The sequence below is a fragment of the Fusarium subglutinans genome (genome assembly GCF_013396075.1).
Source record: "Fusarium subglutinans strain NRRL 66333 chromosome Unknown NRRL66333_c0000039, whole genome shotgun sequence".
NCBI lineage: Eukaryota > Fungi > Ascomycota > Sordariomycetes > Hypocreales > Nectriaceae > Fusarium > Fusarium subglutinans.
The window spans coordinates 187,989-208,951 of NW_023502102.1; the positions used below are offsets into that span (position 1 = coordinate 187,989).

The following is a 20,963-nucleotide window of genomic DNA, read 5'->3' on the forward strand; positions in this document are numbered from 1 at the left end:
GGTATGCACATCAAATAGAGAATATAAGATAATATAAGAAAAGAGTAATATTCAACCGTCTAATCGTACACCGAGGCTATAATACAAGGAAAAAGAAGAGGATGCCATCACGCTTTGTAGTATCTCGAACCTCGCTTGCCCCGTCATTAACCATGCTTGGCGAGTGGATCGAGCGTGGGAAAAATTGCCTCCTTCGGTATAGCGGCCTGTCTAGCTGACAAAACGTTCGATTCAAGGGAGCGAGAAAATGCTTGTTAAATGCCGATGTGACGCCCGAGGCGATGCTGTTTTTGCTAATATGACGACCGAGTCGTGGAGTTGAGGGCGTAAGATGACGACCGGGCTGAGATTTCTGGGGGATTGGGTGATATTTATGACGACCTGGTGCAGGAAATTGCAAGATGGGATTATTAATTACTTTTTGAATTAATCAGCTTCATTAGAAATGCTCAAAGCAACAACGTGGAAAAAAACCAGCTCGGGGAAATCCTTGGTGTTTTTGATGCCGTCGCTCAGTTCATTTGATCTGACTCACTGAGCACCGTCGATCGGCTATAAGTATCCCTTGATTTTAAATCAGAATGTCAAAATAAACTGGTCTAAAGGCTTGCTAAGATGTGCTAAACTTACCTAAGTCTTTTTGTCCTTAGATCTTGCCTCCCCTCATCTGTACGGCATCTATATGATATTTCCCCAGATTTTGCTCCAAGATTATCAATCTCTTCATCTACCGCTTCCCGAGGGTCGCGAGGACTCCGGGGAGTGGGGGGTCGGCAGTTGGATGGCAGATAAAATGATCCTTGACCTGGACCTCATTGCTAAGTTTGACATTGCGAACTCTCTCTTTGACTTGGCACAATTCGTTGCCATCTCCTGAAGACCTTTCGAGAACCGCTGTTGTTTATGGTAGATACCTAACTTGATGCTCGATGGAACAGCAACTTGGATGAGCAGTATAGCCCCTCAAACAAAGAGCACAGTCTTGTTCGATGTGAGAGGTGTCGCTATGGTTCTCGAACTTAATACAACTTCATGCTGCTATGCCATCGACAGCTTGCCATCTTGTCAAGAAACTGCGTTTCATTGCCCACAAGGCGTTAGTCTCATTCAAAGTGTCATCCAGATGCGTGTCTTCGAGAACAAAAAGGCGACTCCCTGCCAACCAAGCTTGCAAGATGCTTGTGTTTTCTATTTATCTTAGATTTAACTACCCAAACTGGACGCCGGAGCTTGAGGTACCAGAATATATCGATCTTTCTTTATAAATAGAACAATGGCATTCAAATGACCTCTACGATTGTATACAGAGGAGAGCCGTCATAGCTTACCCGGCGTTTGCCCATTATCACGACGTCAAGGGCTTAGGGCGGATCACTATCACAGTTTACTTACCAGTGATAGCATCGGACTGAAAATTAAAGGAGAAAGACAGACATGAATAATTTAGCCAGCATTCTGAGATTTTTGAGAAAACAGCCCTAATTCTTGTCGTTGACCTAGGTGATCGCCTTCTTGAGTCTTAATGGTCGGGCAGTTGGTGCTACCCTGGATCTCTAAGCGGAACGCAGCCGCTCATGTGCTGAAAACCATGGCTCCTCCAACAAAGATCGACTCCAATTGAGGAGATCGTGGCCTCATAGAGGGTATTTCGCCCAGATAGATGGTTACTGCTTGTAGATCATTAATATCAGCGCTTAATACAAGAAGCTTTTCGGGGTGAAGGAAAGCCAACACGAATGACCATCACGCTGAGAACGGGCGCTTCCATCGTGATGTGGGATACTGCAGATAGTGATATTCTAACAACGTTACACAGTGACTCTCTTCTCAAGTGACAATCTCAGAAGTACAGCGACTCATTGCAATAAAGTTACAAGCTTGACGTGGCGACAAGACCCTGCGAAACAACCACTCTCCGCATCTCCGCAGAGATCAATTGCAATCGATACAGATCAGCGCACGTGAAACAGGACTTGTAGATCTCGAAGCACGACTCGGCAAAACAATTGACATCGTGAACTCTGACTGTACGACGGACCCTTCATGATCCGCGGCTGATGATCAGCACCTTTCACGCATCCGGTTGGCCAGATGGTAGAACCGCATTCCAGAAGGCAATGGGCTTTGTTTACACAAAAGGTTAATCCAGGGCTGATGCTCTGGGCTTATCAAGAATTCGGGAGGCGAACTTGAATCTTGGAAACACATGGCGAGTAGAGTTTGATCTCAAGGTGATGGGGTAAGTACCTATCTCTTGGAAGCGATCTCAGCTGGAAGTTTGCTCCGTGAATGAGATAACTAAGCCGACTTCGGCGTGGAAATGATGGGGAAGTGAGACATCTCGATGCAGTTTGGGGTACCGCGACTTCCATGTGATACATAACACAGGCCAAGGTTCGTTGCCACGGTTTAAGATGACACAAAGAGGAGCATTGAGTCCTTGGTCAAATGGGAGACGAAGCAACCAACTTTCTCAAGAATACAGCATTTATGACAGAACAAAGAGACCAAGGTTTCAGTCTTCAAGCGGTGTGTATGAAGCAGCACCACAAGACAAAGAGATCCATGTAAGTCATCAAGATCTCAAGAACAACAAGTCATGTTATTTTTTCTCTTAAGGACCGAAAACTCAATTCTACCGAATTGCCAAAAGTGAGATGGCATGGAGAATAGCCCACGTGTAATTGGATAAATGCAAAGCTGGAACAAGATGCGGATATCACCTGAGGGCAAGGGGCACGGGATAAAAGAGCCGCAATTGATTCGACGGACCAGGATAATTTTAACTCAACAACATCAGGAGAGCGTGGCCTCAGCAGTTGGATAGGGACATGCAAAAACTCCAAGGGCTGGGGGATTTCGTGTTTCTTCGTGATATGAAATGGCGGAGGTTCAGTCAGATCCATGATGATTAGAGGGTCTCGTGTACTTTTAGCTCACGGCAGGGCTTCCGGAAAACAAGCATTGAACCAGGGCGGGCTGATGCGGTGAGTGCGGGGGATCAACGGGGGGAGCTGCACTGTAAAGCAAGGGACCTGAGCGGTCGGTGGCAGAAACAAGTGAAGCTTTGCTCTGCTTTGTTGCACTGCAGTGGAGAGCGAATGCAACGGCTCGTTGTGGGCTGCTGTGCGTGCTCAGATGGATGTTGTCTCTCAAGTTATCGCTTTCGGAAGCCGCTGGAGAAATCGAGCTAACGTTGGAGTACGCACGCACGCACGCACGCTACGGTATCGTATTGTGATGGAGGGTTGTCAAGTTGAGAAGGTTGAGTGGTTGTCTTGGATGTGACGGCATAAGAAAGTGTGTGTGCTGCGTGCCCGCATGAGATAACTCTGTAATGGAGGTGTCGCGTGGGGGGTTGAGTTTAACAAAGGAGACGTTCTATTGAACTTTCACGATAGCTTCAATTTCAGCTAAAGAGACATAATAACACGGAAATACCCCCATGCCAATTACACTGACTCACTTGCAAAGAAACAATCGTCGGAACTTTCTGAGACTTAATTCCAGTTCATCCTCAACGAAATCATGGCGTGGCTGCCGTGTAACACAGAACCTCAACAGTGCACGCATCTAGGGCTGCACCTGCAACCAACATCAGATCTCACAGCAGAGAAAGGGGGCGCCCTTGAGGCTCTGGTTTAGCGAGGGTGTGACGCCTGTGAGATAACGGACCTTGCGGGCCTGGCGATGGAGGGTTACAGCGTAACAGCCAGAAGTGTTGCCAGCAGTCTTTGAGAAAAGAGAAGAGACAAAGTCATGAGAATTCTTGTCTTTATTCTTGCTCGGACTGGTCGCCACAATGGCCACGAGTTTACGGGCCTTTTAGTGAGGACCTTGATTACACCTCTTTTGATGTTTTGTGCATGTCTAGTTCAGTTGGTCCTGATCTAACCAGTTGTCTAGACTTTTGACAATACAGTAGTTTCAGATTTTCAGTTCAGATGGAGTTTGGAATAGTCGGTGAGGACGGAACTGCAGGAACGTCAATCCCTAGCAGCGGGTCGATGTCCATTTTGTTTGTTTTCCAGGTTTCTTGCGATGGCTGTTTCTCACCGGGGCTCTGCGGCTTCGGGGCCCGGGCGGGAACACCAACAGAGCCCCCGGGCGGACGCGGACGCGGGTGGCGAGCCTGTATTCGAGGTCTTGGCTTGGATATGTACGGTGTTTTATTGCGCGGATTGGTCTTGGGATGAGATCATAAAGGCCTGGTCGATGATAGCCACATGAGGGACGATTGCTTGCATGTTGGTGTGATTGGAATTGTTGGACGTGGGGAGCTGATACTGCAATTAATCTGGGTACATCAATGAATCAAAGGGCATTGAGTCAAGTAACCAGTCTGTGTGAGCTCGAGAGTAAAGTACTGTATGTTCTGAGTCAGATGTGCAGCTGGGTGTTATCGTGGGCTTGAAAGATGACCTCAGCACAGTAATATCCTGACTCTTGCGACTCTCACACTGTCCATCTACTCCTGATATCCCATGCTAATGAAACCCCACCATGGTCCTGACGGTCTCCAAGACACCCCCACCAAGAGCTGGGCTGGACTAGGCTTGACAGAATGGATAAGACATGGCTCCCACGGCGAAACCGCTTTTGATGCTGGGGTAGACGGCAGAGACACTATCGCGAGCATCACGTTGGGAAGAGATTGAGCGCCCTGTTTGTGAATAACAAAGAGCAACTGCACTGCTCAGATACGAACGATGTGATGTGCGCTTGACGCGGCCCCTGAAAATGGGACCATCAATGAACATCATCATTGCCACCCACTTCAAGATCTGAGAGCATGCCCATTTTTGATTTTCAGGGTATGACAGGCGCCTGGGTTCGGTTCTGAGTTTACTGCGCTGGTGGGTGCCCGCTGCTAACGTTAGCTGGGCTGGGCTGGGCTGGGCTGGCAGACCCTTCTCTTTGTGTTCCAGGGGTCCTTTCTGCCTGCACTGCACTTTTGCCTCGGGAACTGGTGTCCGCGTCATGTCATTCAAAGGTGGCATGTGGGATGAGATGCTGAAAAACAACAAGTTTGGTAGAGAGAGATCAGCAATTTGGTGATTCTTTTAGTTGGACTTCTCAGCAAACATATGATGATTTTGAGGCCGTGGTAGGCAGCTGGACAATTGATAGCGAGGCTTAGGTCTTGGACTTGTTCAATAGTTTGTGGCGGCACTTCCAATGCGAGAATAGAGCAGAGCAGAGCAGAGCAGAGCAGAGTCTGATTGACAAGGGTCCGTTGCCCGTTGATTTGACTGAAATGTGAACTTGTGACCGCCGGCGTCGGACGCCAGCCATTTCCCGCTTCCATTCTCGTCTCGTCACCAAGAGAATGAATGGATGGATCAGAGACAATTCCATCCATCCATCCATGTATAGTACCTCTACTACCGAAAACAGACTATCCTGATACCGTAGCTACCACTGTTTAGTGAGGTGAGGTGCCTCTATCGCCCCGCCCGCTCTTTTGCTCTGGCCTCCCCCGTCTCTGCTGTTGCTAGACTAAAACCAAGGTCGCCCGCGCAGTCGGAGTCTCGTATCCATTCCCAACTGCTTTTCTCTACCAGACCAAAAGTTGACTTTCGTCACTAGCAAACCAAACCAAACCAAACCATCTTCACATTTTTTAATCTCTCCCTTCTACTTTTCTTCTTCTCCCCTTCCCACTAAAGCCCTTTAGTCTTCCTCCACCGAAACACCCTTCGTTCTACTCCAATTGCGGTCTTCTCATTGTCCTTACCCAAGGCAAATACTACTATTACTCACTTGTTTTTGTCCCCCCCTGCCCCTCCATTACAAGCACAGGACAGGCACAGGCACCGCGAGTGAGCGAGCGAGCGCAACGTAGGCCAAGTACGAACGAGCATCAACCCAGTCAAGTCCGCACGAGTCATCTATTCCCGAACCCTGGTCTTTTCTTTCTCCTCCCCTCATCATGGCCACGACAGACAAACCTCGGCGACGGTTTGTTCCAGAGCCCATTGAGACCACATTTTCAACCAGTCGATCAAGCAATAGATCGGATGAGAAAAAGACGCCTCGCACAATGAGACCTAATCCCGAACCTACACCCGAGCCCTCGCCTCGTTCTCCCTCGCCTGGTTTGAACGAGTTGCAGAAGAAGCATCAGCAGCGACCAAAGCGACGCTTCGCTCCTCAGTTGATCGAATCATCCCGTAGAAGCCGCAGAGTTGGAGATGCAGGACCTGCGACCAAACCTAGCGACAAGACCGACATTACCCCTTACACAAAGAACATTTACACCGCTACAAAACACCGCGGCAGACGACGAGATGATGCCCACGAATCCCCTTCCAATGGCCCCAGACGTCGCGAATCCGAGGACGAGAATGTCGTTCAGTTTTTGCTAGAGATTGCTGCGAAGGAGGCAGAGCGCCAGATGCAGGAGGCCGCTCTGGCCGCGTTCCCCAACAGTCATGTTCGTGAAGGAAACGTCGATCATTTTTACTTCCGTGAGAGTTCAGGAAGCGATCAATCTCCCGAGAGCACTTCTCCCATGCATGATCACCATGGCCAGCTCGTTAAACACCATCACAATGTGCGGCGGCAATCGTCCGACAGCAATCTCGGCTGGTGGCATAAACACATGCAGGAGCATGTCGAGGCCAAGCAGGAGCAGGAACAGCAGCAGAAGGACGAGGATGCTATGGCGATTGACGAGAAGCCTGGGGAGATGGACACCCTCGTTGAAGAACCTGCAGTGGAAGCACCAGCGGTTAGGAAAGACGAGGACGTTATGATGCGAACCGATACAGCAGACCTCGATGCAATGGATCTCGAACCTCCTCCAGATCCGATGTGGACCACCTCAAACACCCCTCGTGATAGTAGTAGCAAGCGGTCATCGATCGGTGTTAGTGGTCCGATTGGTGAGACGCATATGCCGCTGCTCGATACAGAATCTTATTTGACAGCCGAGCAACGCAGTAAGGCATCGTCCCCGGCACCTGCAGCATCCCGACACATTGGCGAATCTACGATGCCCTTCATCCCGTCGGCCCCGGCCGTTGGCTCTGCGGATGTTCCGTACGCCAAAGCTTCTCAAATACCCCCAGACACCGGCGGCTTTGCTGCCACGCGCAACCTCGCCCGACCCTTCGGATACCGACCTTTCGGACGCGGATCGCCTGCTCCCTCGTTCCAGAAGAGACGTCTGGGTGTCACACCGCCCATGCTCGGCAAAGATCTCGTCTTCCGGAGGTGTCCGTCTCCCAAGCAGACCAAGCTCGAGCCCGATCACCCATTCGCAGAACGCCATGCTGAAGAGAAGTTCCGGGATCTTTCGGGTCAGAATGGTCTTTGGAGAGGCTATTGCTTCAGATCAGACTCGAATGATAACTACCTAGTGCCAGCAGACCTGCATGCCCCACCGATGCTGGCCACGCCCAGACCGGCGGCCACTCCCGGTGACGCTTCAAAAATCAGCTCTCCACCATACACAGACGAGCCTGTCATGATCGGAGCAGCCAATGGCCAGGCCAACGGCATAGCGCAGCACCGGGCACGGGCCGGTCCCCCCAAGGGACTCCACATGCTGCATGGTATCAATGAGCGTCTGCAGAAGGAAAAGGCACATGCAGAGCTCGAAGATAAGATTGATCAGGAGTTTGATGATAGCTTTGTCACCCAAGTGTACAACTATCTATCGCTAGGCTATCCCGCTATGGCCCGCGCTTTTGATGGCGAGCTTTCACGGATCAGCTTGATGAGTATTGAGGACCTTGAGAGAGACGATGAGAAGCAACTCGCCCAAGGCCACCTCGTCGAATCAGAGGCCGACAAGCCTCGCGATCAGAGATGCCCTCGATGGCATGCTCTTCAATCCTATATTAAGGAGTGGGCTAGACAGCACCCCAACCTCGACAGCATGGACCCCGTTGGATGGGGTGTCCGAGAACGACGAGGCAGCTGGGCTGTCTAGGCTTCACGTTGCGATATCGTTTGCATTCACTGTTTTATCGCGCATTGTTTACAACTTTCGGTTTCAGAAGATGTTTATCGGTTACGATCACAACTATTTAAACCATGGACGGGCGTTTTGCTTTTACATCGTGGAACCTTTCTACGCATATTGTTCGAGTTTTTAAGAAGCATGACGGGACGAGGAAGTCCCCGGAGCGGGCTTTGCTGTATGGACCAAAGTAGAGGCGGATCAAGTTTTCCAATGCGTTTGTTTGCGATGCTCAGCGGTGGATGGCCTAGAAGGTGGTTCTACTAGATGACGGAAAGACCGGGGAAGAAAGACAAAAGCTACGAGAGGAGGACCCCAAATGAACTGGGTGATGACGGCATGCGAGACAGCATCGCTGTAGTGATTAGTGTGAGAGTTCAAGACTTGTTAAGTACCGCTACACGGATGTGTAGACAGAATGCATTTCAAACTCGGCCGAAGGGACCGAGAAAGTTTGCGTTGATGATAATTGAGGCTCACATGAGCGTAATTGAGTTAGCTGCTTTCGATCCTGTGAACTGCCATCACAACTTTGACTCATCTTTGCCACTCTCTTCAATAACTTTCCATTCTCGGCCATCGACATCAACCGTGTCACCCTCTTTCAATGCTTCGTTGCCCAGAATCTTCTCAATCGGCAATTCCGCATCTCCCATTCTAATAGTCCTCTTCCACCCGTCCTTCCACTCCCATCTCTCCAACGAGATATGCTCTCCAGCTCTGATCAGCCCCTGCGCATAACGTCCCAGTCTAACAACTGAGCCCCTCACTCCGTTCTTCTCATCCTCCGTTTGAAGCACAAGCGCTCTAACAGCTGGTTCACCAGGCACAGCTGTCGGCGTAGCATCATGCCATAACTCTTCGTACGCTGTGTCAATTCCAGTATCGGGGTTAACCATACTGCCCTTTTCAAGGGTAAGATCGTTTGGTTGAGGATACATGAAGCCGGCATCGGAGTCGAGAGTGCGGGATGAGATCCATTGGTGGAACGTTGAGTGGGAAGTCAGGTTGCCTTCAGGATCGGGGATTTTGGTAGACACTGTTGTACCGGCTATGGCCCAGTCAAGGCGAGAGAGAGGAAGGGACTCTAGGATTTGTTAATAGTGAATGAGAGAAAGGGAGAGGGGTGAGTACCATCTTGGCCAGTCCATGAGGGGTCGTTATCGGGGAGGAGAATGCGTAGATCGACGAAGCGCTTGAGGCGTGGAGATGTTACGACTATGGTGGATGTTGGCTCAGAGGCCTCATCTGGTAGCCAGCGGATGAACTTTCTTATTGAGATCGTGCCCATTGTAGCAGATGTTATGTATGAGTTGCAGTTGAGTAGGTTGAGTCAGTGTTGAGGGGTGGTTAACTATGCGGGGGCGGAATATGAGAGCGGAACGCCGATATCTATCCGCCCAAGGTTCCGCTAACTCAGCCCCCAGGGAGTAAGGAAATATCAGACCTTAATATAAGGCGATGGGATAAACTTAGTAAAGGGATATTAAACTTATCCTAATCTTATACTAAATGATCTAAGTCTTTTTATCATCCAAGATCGAAGTTCTGAGTTTTTCCTCCCCTAGACAGCGCTGCCTAGAACTATATCGAAAGAACGTCTGCAGTCATTAAGGCAAAGACCAATAACAAGCCATATATGCAGGGAGAATAGAAAACCACACAAGAAGAGGTTGGTAAACGTATCTGAGAGAACCTGACTTGTGACCAAGCAAAAAGGGCTCAGGCAGATCAGAATCACGCTTCTCACAAAGGAAATTATCCGCTTCGAAAGATCCTTCTTCTCAGCCCAGACTTCCAGAGAGAAGATAAGGAGCTGCAGAGGCATCAGAACTGCAGCAAAAATAAGTATATGTTTATCAAATATGGTAGATGTAAAGGGTTCGAGAGAAAGTCCTATTATGATAGTACGAAGAGTCAGATATGAGACGCAAAGTAGAACCAAGTATAGGCCAACACGCCCTTTGTTTCCCTTCGAAATTCGAATGAGAACAAAGGCCGTAGTTAGGGAAGCATGGGTGTAAAAGATCAGCAAGAACGCTAAGAGGACAGGAAATACATCTCCCGGGATGAAATTCTGGGCAAGCGAAATAGCAGAAGATACCAATAGGACGACATCGTGAATTGTGCGTTTCAGCGGCATGTCCCAAGTCATCTTGTCAAGCCATAGGTTGCAGACAACCCAGGAAAGCTGCAGCGCGGGCTGGAGCATGAATACCGAGGAAGTGATCACACTAAGGGGCGCGGTGATGCCTTGCGTCTCTGGTCTGTCGAGAACGAAGTAGACCGCGATCTCGATGTACGAGAGGGCTGCTAAGAAGAATACCCCTCGATACGCGGAGCTGTGGATGTGGCTCAGGTCTCTGGTGTCGTCTGAGTTAAGCACAGGAATCTCCTGGGGGTCGCTAGCCGGCTCGTTGCTCGTTGGTACCGTATAAAAGGCTTCTATTGCCAGGGCAGGGGGCGCAATGAGAAGGATAATAGGAAGAGCCTGGCCAAAAGTCCATTCGCTATCGTCTTGATTGCCTGGTATTCGGAGTTTAATGAGGCGCGCCGTAATCCAGATGATAGTAAATAACAACCAATAGACCTGCAAAAGGAGATCAGCGAAGTTCTTCGGATAATGCTTGTGTCGCAGCATACCTCAGCTAGGAGCGACGTGAAGAGATCAAGTTGGATACTTAAGACTGAGTAGATCCCGATCTGAATAGGAACAAAGAAGTAACCGCAGACACGACGGGATATAGATGCACTAGCAAATGCGTGATCCCATTCTCTTCCCATAGAGCCTGAATCATCTCTTCTGAGCTTATTACCCCTTTGTTCTAGACGAGATGCAGTTTCACGGAGCCCGCCTTCGAACCCCCTAAACGTCTTTGCAATACGAATAGCGAACCCCCAAACAAGAAGGATGATAAACTTGATAGCTGATTCAAAATTCACAGAATCTGCCTTTACCCCCTCCCTAAAATAGCAGATAGCAGGGCGGCCACCGTGATTGAGCCAAGGATCCTCATAAGCATAGCCGTTACTCTCGGGAAAGGTCATCGACAGTCCCACTGCCACGGATAGCATAACTTGGATTATACACATGGCCACTAGACGCCATGCACGCTTTGCAAGATTATTGGCGAGATGGTTGCGAAGAAATGACAAACTGGCCATGTGAGTTATTGAAGCAAGCCATGCCAGGTAGATCATGTATTGCCAATGATAAGCGACGATATCGCAGCCCACTGAGGCATATGCGCCGATGAGAATTGCTAATGATGTGAAGATCTGGACGTCGGCGAACATGAGGACGCACTGTAATGCATAATGGTATGAGTACATATGACTGATAGGATAGCACCAAACTCACAACGTTCAATGCTGTGCCAATCCTGGAATGTCGAGACGAAACAGATGTTGAATGGAGTTTAAGCCATGGGAGGCTTTGTAGGATTTCGTGGACTGAAATGTCGATCGAGTTTGGATACTGGGTAAAATCTTGCGTGCCCTCTTTTCGAAAAGGGTCTAATTTGGGATCGAAGACTTTGAGATAGTATCCGATGAGAACAATGGCCACCATCCACGCCGTAATGATGAAGGCTAGAGTTACCTCGTAGAAAGTTAGCCGTAAGCACTTTTATAAATGAGAGCGAGGCTTACGCCAATTCCTCCTATATCCCCATACGAGGGGATTTCTTTAGGGAAGTCTTTGCAGGTAGAACTGCATGTATCTGATAATTTGAACATAGGAACAAACTTGCATGATACCGCTGAATTGGGAGACTTGGGAGAGAAAACCAGAGGTTATGTATAAATCAGGCTGTGGGAGCTGACCTACACCATCAGAACTAGGCGGCTACTGAAAGCAGGCTCTGAGAATGAATGGATGAGAATGCATGGTGAGACGCCATGTTTCAAGTCCAAAAGAGGTCCAAAAGAACTGGTTGGTGAGATGTCGAAGCCTCGTTGGCACGTTTTGCAGATTCCGAGGAAAAACGACAAGAGACAAATTCTCGCAATACGACAGACCGAAAAAGTCGCACATAGGAGCCAGTCAGTCTTACCAGAGGCTTTCAATGATACTATATATCATGTTCTTACACAGCCCTGATCAAGTACTAACCAAGTGTCTGCCTGGGCAGACTCTATCCTTTTCAAGCAGGCTCCCGGGAGCCAAATAGGAAGAGAAGCCACCAGGGATGTTCTTGGCCTGTACCAAGCCACAATACAATTAGCTGTAGTGATTGGACGCTGATCCTCACTTCTTACAACTGCCATAATGCAAGTCAGCCTCACGCTTAAAAACGCCCAAGCTGAAAGACGAGACTAGCAGAACTGTGAAACATGCCAATTGTACCGTGCCTGGGACCGAAGGCACAGGTTACAGACAGTGGATATGTGGGAAGTATACTATTATGAGTCTATTTATGACCATTACCTCCTTTCTACTTGTCTAGAGGCCCCCCATGATGCCTGGTAGATGCCATATGACGTTGCTTAGACATTGATAACACCAGTACCAGCCTTCTCCTTGAGATAGTCACAAATACAATCCGCAGAGTCGGTGGTGTAATCGTAAGGAGGAACGAAATCCTTCTCCTGCGTAATCTGCGCCTCACTGTTCTCGAAAAGGTTGTCCTTCTCAATAGCGAATCCATCCTCCTTAGAGTCAAGGTTTGTGACAATAGGTCGCTTGACGTTAACAAAGGCAGTAGTCTCAACGAGGACTTGAGCACCCATGCGAGAGTTGACTCCAGATGTGGGAAGGTCTTCGTAGCAGCTGCTGTAAATATGCGCGGTTCCGAAACGAATGGAGGGGGCGCGGCTGTTGACGTTACTCCAGTAGTTGTGGTGATAAGTAACGTGGAGCTTGCCGGTATCTTGATCACCGTTGCTGTCGCTGTGGCCGATGAGACTGGCCTTCCAGTGGTCGGAGAACTTGTTCCATGAAAAGGTGAGGAAGTCGGAGCCGCGCTTGGCATCGAGGAGACCGTCGTAGAAGTCCTTGTCGCCGGCGATGCCCTCAGCAGAGAACTCGTTGTGGTCGATCCAAATATTGGTAGAGGTCTCGATGTCGATAAGATCCATTTCCTTGGGAGGATTCTTCATGGCGAGGTTGCGGATGATGACATTATCGGCCTTCTTGATGCGGAAGCCACTGTCAGTGAGACCAGAGCTTGAACCGACGCCGAGGATGGTGGTGTCGCTCTTGACGTTCATGATGTCGCAGCCGGTAAGCTGGCCGTCGATGTGAATGACACCGCCATTGGAGAAAGCAGAAGTGAGCTCTGAGCAAGACGTGACGGTGACGGGATCACCAGATCCTCCAGTGGTCTTTGCTCCGTATCCAACGAGCTCATCAACCTCAGCTGTACCGCAGCTACCGGAAGAAACCATAAAACCAGCAGGTTCGGAAGCTTGAGGGACAGGAGAAGCAGTAGCCAAGAAGGCAGGGATGAGAGAAATGAGTGCGGATCGCTTCATGGTGATAATAGGCGCAGCCTTAACGATAGACGGGTAAAGAATGTAAGTGTAATTAAAAAAGAATTTATTAACAAGGAAATTGAGATACCAAGATAGACACCATCAGACAGCAGCCCAGATATATATCATCCGATTAGACTTAAGATTAAGTCTAAAGATCAGGAGTCTCACTACTCTACTATGTTTGGCGGACGAGAGTATCACCGCCTGGGCGACGATGCCAAGCTGCTCATTACTCGTTTTTCGGGTCTGACGAGTGGAAACATTGGAGGCTGAGATATCTTGGCCGAGTGTTTCTGAGAACAAGCGAGCTTGGCTTGGTTTCAGGGCTGATTGAGTGTTTATTACCGGATGACAGCGGGCGGCTGCGGTCTCTAGAAATGTGTTAAGATCGACGTCTATAGCCGAAGCAGGTTTTCATGCCCCGTGGTTCTACAATCATACCATGGTATTCGCTCTGGTGTGGGTGGATATCTTGAGGTATCAGAGAGCTTGAGATGCTGGCACATTAAACTTATCAAAATGGTCTAAGTTTATACTAAACTATCTCAAACTATCCTAACTTATTTTAAGAAGCTATAAACTATCCTAAGATACTATGAACTTCTCAAAGTATCTTCACCTCGCTTTTGTCATGAAGCACACGAGAAGCACCCTCTATCATAGTATTTCTCTGTGCCCTGTGGATTATACGTGATCCCTAAGCCAGCAGGCCCAACGCTGAATGGATAACACTCAGTGTTGCTCTTGACATACGCGAAGCCCTGACAATCTGCCCGTTGGAGGCAGACGGCGGCGCAGTTGGCCAGACTTCCAACTGGTTTGATGACATAGTTCAAGAGACGAGCGCTTTGAGCTTGTTGGCCGCTTTGACCGGGGATACCACAGGTGACGTCGTCGCTTAGAGAGGCTGAGGGTACTGCACAATCCGTGGGCTCTGGCGTTGTCTGAGTCGTGGTTGGCTCCCTCGATGCGCTTGTTGCAGCTTGGGTGGAGGAATCCTCGCCAGCTGGCCGTGTCGAGGTGATCATGGTTGTTGGGGCCTCAGATACAGGCTGCGAAGAAGTGACTGCGTCACCACAGAGCGTGCAGCTCATACACTCCAAATTACTCCATACACCAGGTGCATTGGAGACTCCATCGATAGTTGGGTCTGAGCTGAACATACACCTCATCCCAGACCGGGTAGGGTCGATAGCAAAGGCCTTGCACGACCTATCGAGCTTGCAAATGATAGCGCAGTCTTCGAATGTGTCTTGGTTAGGGAAGTCAGCCAGACTACGGGCATATGGCTCAACATTGTGTGGCCAACCACGCTTGCCACATGTTGCTGTTGAAGGCACAACGTTTGCGGTGGAACAAATTCCAGGGGATGGAACGCCGTTGGCACACAGAGATGCTGTGGCGGAGGGAGATATAGAAGTTGTAGTTGGAACGACGGTCGATGAGTCCGCCTTGTCACTGGCTTCGCTTGCACTCGTGGTTGATTCAGCGTCAGAGGTGGTTGTGACAGCTGGATTGGTAGTCGTGGGCGCGGCAAGAGTCGAAGTTGTCTTATCCTCCGCAGCACATGTCCACTGAGGCATGTTCGTAGGGTCTTGACCAATAGATATGTAATCGAAGTAGGCATTTCCCTGTCCACAAGCATGGCAATCCATGTCCGTGAACCAGAAAAGATCACTACCGGCCTCGGCGACCTCAGAAGATCTAGCATCGTACAAGCTACAGCTGCCAAAGGTCGCTGCATAAGATTTACAAGAGGGGTACTTGGCACAAAGATCGCGGCATTCGTTACTAAGACCGCAGGCGCCGTTCGTTGGGGCAGTTAGGAAGGGCTTGGCACAAGCTTTCGCTTTGCCTTTGACTTGAGTGCAAGATTTGGCGGGTGTGTCAGCGTTGACATTTACGCATACAGAGCCAGCGGGTTGCTCGGCGCATTCGTCCTCCTGAATGCAGCTTCGATCGTAGGCCCAGGCTGAATCGGAGCCCCCGTTGGTGGGAATGTCTGCCCAGCTCGTAGCAAGGAGATTACATGTGTTGGCGCACCCGCTGCCAAAATAACGCCATTCGAAGCTTTGGCAGTTGGTATCTGAAAGGCAGAGAGCGGCACATTGTTCCTTTGTGATCTTGCTTCCGCCGTACCCTTTGTAGCCTTTGGTGCTGCTATAAGGCCTCTTGGCGCAGCCTCGACCAACTGCGCCTGTTCCGAGTTTGGCACAGAGCTTGGGGCCGGAGTTGGTAGGATCAGTAGGCACAGAAGTCGGGGCTGATTCAGAGGCGGAGGCGGAGGCGGAGGTAGACTCGACTGTCTTGTCAGTTGCCGAGGCTTCATCGGTAGTAGTTTGTTCTTGAGAAGCTTGACTTGTAGGAGGGCTAGAAGACTCGGTGTTGTCGCTGCTGATCGTAGCTGTGCCCACAGCAGGAGCGGTGCTTGTTTGAGCCGGAGCAATGGTAGCAGCATGCTTCGACGTAGGAAAGAACAATGAAATGCCATCAACCCATTCATCACCGATCTTGTTTGATACAAAGACTTGGTCAAAATAGACTTCAGCAGAGCCTCCGTTGATACAGTTGAGCTCAAAACGGATCATTCCGCTTGTAGTGGTGACAGGCATCGAGTCAACAAACTCCAACCAGTTGTTGCCATTAGTGACAATAGGAAAGTATGGAGTTGCTCCAAATTGAACGTTTCCGTAAAGTCCTTCGATACGGCATGTATCCGCGATAGCATTGTTCACGATAGAGTACCAGAAGCGAACAGTAAAGTCACTGGGCTCCAGATTGTCGAGCTGTTGTTGAATATAGGGATTATCGGGTATGAAATCTCGCTTTTGACCAGGAGTTCCCGAATTGGTCTTGAGTTGCACACAGTTCCTCTCGTCGGTGTGGTCTCCCTGATATCCTGGGCCTTGAAGGAGTTTCGCATCACCTGCTTGAAAGGCGTAGATACCGCCATCGGACGAAGGATCATAGCCTCCAAAGTCGCCATTCGTCACAGCATTAGTGATGACTACCGGTCCGTCGGTTGTTTCAGACGGTGGAACCGATTTCGTTGATGTTCCGCTGGCAATCGAAGCGGGATCCGTAGTCTTTGCTCCTTCTGGTGACGAGGGCTTACAATTGCTGGCAGCAACATGTTCGAAAGAACTTGCAAAAGCCAAAGCCACAAGCGCTGAGAAGGAACGCATCTTGAACGAGCGGATAAGCCAAGGCTAAAACGAGTGACTGAGTGAAAGCAGGTTATTAACCACCCACGCCACTTGAGAATAAGAGCGAGCCATGATATATAACAGTTCCGAAGGCGTCCGCCTCCCGCTGTCTCGTCCGTTCCCCTGACATGATGGGAAATTTCCGCAGTCTTGGTCTAGGTTCATCGCGTGGAATTTCTCGATAGTTCTCAGCTTTGGATCAATAGTTCCGATGGGGTTTCCTCTTTCGCCTATGCGCTGGGGCTGAATTAGGTTGGCCTACTGCGCTATTGAACGCCTAAGTTAGTGGCTTGTTTAGAGAGAAACGCTCAGGGAGCAAGAAAACATAAAACTTAGAAGAGGATGTTAAAATAAACTTAGTAAAAAGTCCCCTAAGCTTAGGCTGATTACCCTAAGTCTTTTCATCCCTTAGGATCGAGGTCCTGAGTCTTCTAATCTTCTTTCCTCCCCAGGAAACCTAGACCACAGAACGGGTCCTGTCATCTGCCGATCTCACGTGTATTTGTTGTGACGGACCATCCCGAATCCAGACTCCCGGGATTTTTCAGGGTCTAGTGGTATCAAGACCATGAGCATGCATGATCTTAGACTTTTGATGTATCTATTATTAAATTGAAGAGTTATTTATCATTCAGTAGAGTGATTATTTAAGGAAGAGAAAGTATCCCTTGTAATTCTTCCTAGTTCAATACATGCATAAGACGTCTTCAGGCTCCGAACTAATACGTCAAGTCAAGTTCACAGAGTTTCCCCCCCCGTAACTTAAAAGTCTGTCGTTAAGCGCGATGTCAAATGAAAGCCTAACTTGGCTATTTCGCTATTGAGTTTCCTGGAAAATGACAAAACTTTCTTTCATTTGACTATAAGTATCTGCTATGATCCTGATCAGTCTGCCGCATTTCTGCGACCGCAAAACACTCACTACCTGTTTGATCAAGGACGACCATCAAACAACAATGAACACGGCCTCTCCCTTAGAAAGGCTCCCAGGTGAGTTGCTGGTACATCTTATGTGCTCCTTTTATTCTCCGGTAGATCTTCGATCATTCATCTCATCGTCTCCGATTTTTCTCCAGTGGTTTCGTACATACCGCCAGTCTGTTCTAAAGCCCATAACCGAGCTTTTGAAAGCAGTATATCATAATGACGTATCCTTCATCTTTGACGCAATTCATGGGGTTCAGGCACGGCTGCAAGCCCATCGGTTTCCTTATTTGGATCCTTATAGAGTTGAGACAATAATGAATCGGCTGGCCGTGTCCAAGCCCATGAGCGAGAAAGAATGGGGTAGCAGTCTCCCATTTCTTTGTGAGCTATTCAAGCAGCGGCAAGATGCTGATGCTCTCATATCGGAATACGCTGTGGAGGCATGGAACAAGCTACTCGGCGAGGCCAGAGTCAGGACCCAACGCGATCCTTCCTTTACTTGGCTTCCAGAGTTTGATCAGCCTTTAATCCTCTCCCCAAGCGAAATCATTCGGTTTGAGCGCGGATTCTTTAGTTACGATGATGAACGACACGATATATACCATAACTTTAGACGCCTAGACGGAATCGTGCCGCCAGAAATGTCAAGACCTGCGTGGGACCATCGTCTCTCGGACCTTGAGGGGTATAAGGAAACACGATGGTGCTTCCGCTCATTTATATCAGTTTTCCAGTTCGTCTTTGGCAAATATCGCGACCTCGTGCATCGCGTCGATAGGGAGCTTCGTGGAAGAGAGGCCCTCGATGGTGGCATATCTCGTGGGGAAGATACTCGAGTTTGCCAGTTCCTTAAAAGGACAATGTATCAAGAGCACAGGTGCGTCATCTTCCTCTCTATACAAGGTTATGGCCTCCTACGAAATCTGCGGCATATGGATCAAGTCCATGTTAGGCACTTTATTCTGACTACGTTCCTTTGGGTCGTTTTACGCGATGCAAAGGGGTATTTGCCATTGAAATACACACTCATGCGTAACATCGATCAATATGGTTTGTTGACCGACACACCTCTCAGGCCGATACACGAGCCCTGGACCCGAGCAAGATACTTTTGGGATCGAGAGCGGATGGTGAAGATATACGGGGATCAACGGTAGGTTCGGTGCTTTTTGGGCTGTTGATGTTTAATAGTAGATGATCATGTCTGAAATGGATATTGCTTTCAAGTCGTTGGAGCCACCTCCAGGAGCAAGAAAACGTCGAACTCGTAATCAAGATGCCAGATAAAGGTTATTTTGAAGGTTCACTAATTTTTACTGAATTTTAATTTGCATTCATTTATGTCAGATTTACCTCAACTCTCCTCGTCCCTTGGGATCAACGTGAAAGACTGAGTCGGAACAGAGATCACAGCCAATTCCCATAAAGCCCTTCCAAGAACATCATGGACAATGCCGATCCACGGAAACGACTTCAATTTAGCCTTTGCTTCCTCCCATTTCGTTATCCTCAATAGCTCTGAAGCCTCGCGAAGTTCACCCAAGACAAGCGTATCGCAATTCCCATTCGTCAACGAAAGCCCATATACCAACACTACCCAGAACCACAATGGCCGATACTCCTCTCCCCTCTCCAGTAGTGCGTGGCTCTCGATATGCTCCTTAAGTAGTTTGTGTAAGAGGTTACAGTGTACACTCTTGAGATGGCTCGCAGGCCATGTGACGGTAACCAAGAACGCCAGCAAAGCCAGCTGCCACACATCATCCATCAGATCTTGTGGCCTCGTACCACTCAGTGGCGCAAAGTCTGCCAGTCTCTGCCACATCGAGATAAGCACATCCTGGTACTGCAAACCTGACATCTTTGCCTTTCCGGGTCTTCGGCACAGCGCCAGCAGTTCACGTGTGACCTGCCGTAACAATTCACTCATCTGATTTAATGGGTATCGCAGATCTCGTGCGGATATCGGCCCTGCCGCTGCTGCTGTAAGTCCCGCGTTACCGAAGCGTGTGCGTGTGCCCTGAGCGACGGCGAGTTCGATGTCTGTTCGGCAGATCTTGTGAAGGAGTGGGCGGTTGCACTCGCGTATGTCGGAGATGCCGCCGGGCCGGAAGGTGAGGATGCTATCAAGACCTTGGAGGTGCATAGCACTCGCAGTGAGGTTTTGGGTTATGTTTGAGTGGATTGCCAGAGATATTATTATAGCAATGTTGGAGTCTTCTTGAGCTGCAGACGGTTGGGAGAGGCGCGGGTTCATGAGACGAAGGGCTTGAGAGAAGTGACGAGTTGCTTCGATACTCTCTACATTGGGAGTTGGGATGTTCCGTAGGATGTTGAGATACGTCGCTGCCATGGCGAGAAGACAGTGCAGGCCTGCAACTCCAGTCAGTGGTAAACTAGCGAAAGCGGAGGACGAGAAAGTTACAGGCTTGGTCTGCTACCATGTACCTGAACCATGGTGAGCCAATCTCATGTGTAGGTCTACAGAAGGCGTACGGGTATATGATGTTGCAGATCGCAGTATGGACTGGAAGTGGTTAGTGAGCTGTTGTTGGAGAGTCAAGGCAAAATAAACTGACATTCGTAGACATAGTATCGCATCGACGGGGTGAACTGAACCGGAAATGAGAAGTACGTATACTCTTTTCCCGAGTATGGATTGTTGATGGAATATGTAGCGTCTGTGTCTGTATCTGGGATTTCTGGGAACAACAAGGCATTGCCAACATTATTGACAGCACCGTCGAGACTCTTCCTTCTCTCCTCCACGCTAACATTCCTCCTCGATAGTTCTGGGCTCTTGCGCAAGTTATTTACTTGAGATGCAGCATGCCTCTTCCCACGACCTTGTATTGTGCGGCCAAGATTCTTGCCCTTCATAACATGACTTCGTATCGTCTTGCGAGCACCAGGCTTCTGGGTAGAGTCATTGTCGATGAACTGGAACTTCATCGTCACGTGAGAACATCGCCGTCCAATTTGTATTCGATTCCTTTTGATCGCTTAGGGCCAAACACGATGAGAAGTTGGGAAAGCATTGGACGTGGAGGTGAGATTACGTCGTGGCGGGTAAACTCCGTAAACCCCGAGAGGGGCCACGGTCATGCTGGTCAATCCATCCCGAAGATGTTGGAGGCTCACAACCTGCGTAAGTAACAGCGAAGAAGGCATTACACAAGAGTTTTTCTTTATTGTCCCCGTACCAGTCATGCCTAAGCATAACATAAACCATTCCATCCACACAGACCTTCCTCTGTCTACCAAAAGCTTCTGCGACGCTGGAAGGTTAGCATCCCAAGTCTGCTTGTTTACTTACGCTTGGAAAGGGGCTCGCCATCCCTGATCTTGCGCTCACCCTCGGATTGAATCATTACTCCAAGCTG

At 49.2% G+C, this 20,963-nt stretch overlaps 6 protein-coding genes across 6 annotated transcripts; 1 reads left to right on the forward strand and 5 right to left on the reverse strand.

Moving 5' to 3' along the window:
• Positions 1-5,932: 5,932 nt before the first annotated feature.
• FSUBG_4335 (uncharacterized protein) lies at positions 5,933-7,939 on the forward strand (the record flags this gene model as incomplete). Its single annotated transcript, XM_036682313.1, has 1 exon — positions 5,933-7,939. One exon carries the CDS (start codon positions 5,933-5,935, stop codon positions 7,937-7,939), a length of 2,007 nt encoding a protein of 668 aa, XP_036540155.1.
• Positions 7,940-8,493: 554 nt separating this feature from the next.
• FSUBG_4336 (uncharacterized protein) lies at positions 8,494-9,260 on the reverse strand (the record flags this gene model as incomplete). The annotated part of the gene is made up of 2 exons (XM_036682314.1): positions 8,494-9,056; positions 9,104-9,260. 2 exons carry the CDS (start codon positions 9,258-9,260, stop codon positions 8,494-8,496), a joined length of 720 nt encoding a protein of 239 aa, XP_036540156.1.
• A 536-nt stretch (positions 9,261-9,796) lies between these two features.
• FSUBG_4337 (uncharacterized protein) lies at positions 9,797-11,540 on the reverse strand (the record flags this gene model as incomplete). Its single annotated transcript, XM_036682315.1, has 4 exons — positions 9,797-9,802; positions 10,029-10,559; positions 10,613-11,275; positions 11,331-11,540. 4 exons carry the CDS (start codon positions 11,538-11,540, stop codon positions 9,797-9,799), a joined length of 1,410 nt encoding a protein of 469 aa, XP_036540157.1.
• A 917-nt stretch (positions 11,541-12,457) lies between these two features.
• FSUBG_4338 (pectate lyase 1) lies at positions 12,458-13,444 on the reverse strand (the record flags this gene model as incomplete). Its single annotated transcript, XM_036682316.1, has 1 exon — positions 12,458-13,444. One exon carries the CDS (start codon positions 13,442-13,444, stop codon positions 12,458-12,460), a length of 987 nt encoding a protein of 328 aa, XP_036540158.1.
• Positions 13,445-14,076: 632 nt separating this feature from the next.
• Positions 14,077-16,632, reverse strand: FSUBG_4339 (uncharacterized protein; the record flags this gene model as incomplete). Its single annotated transcript, XM_036682317.1, has 1 exon — positions 14,077-16,632. The coding sequence occupies one exon, from the start codon at positions 16,630-16,632 to the stop codon at positions 14,077-14,079; it is 2,556 nt and encodes an 851-aa protein (XP_036540159.1).
• Positions 16,633-18,934: 2,302 nt separating this feature from the next.
• Positions 18,935-20,532, reverse strand: FSUBG_4340 (Argininosuccinate synthase; the record flags this gene model as incomplete). Its single annotated transcript, XM_036682319.1, has 4 exons — positions 18,935-19,953; positions 20,006-20,028; positions 20,077-20,107; positions 20,160-20,532. The coding sequence occupies 4 exons, from the start codon at positions 20,530-20,532 to the stop codon at positions 18,935-18,937; spliced, it is 1,446 nt and encodes a 481-aa protein (XP_036540160.1).
• Positions 20,533-20,963: the final 431 nt, after the last annotated feature.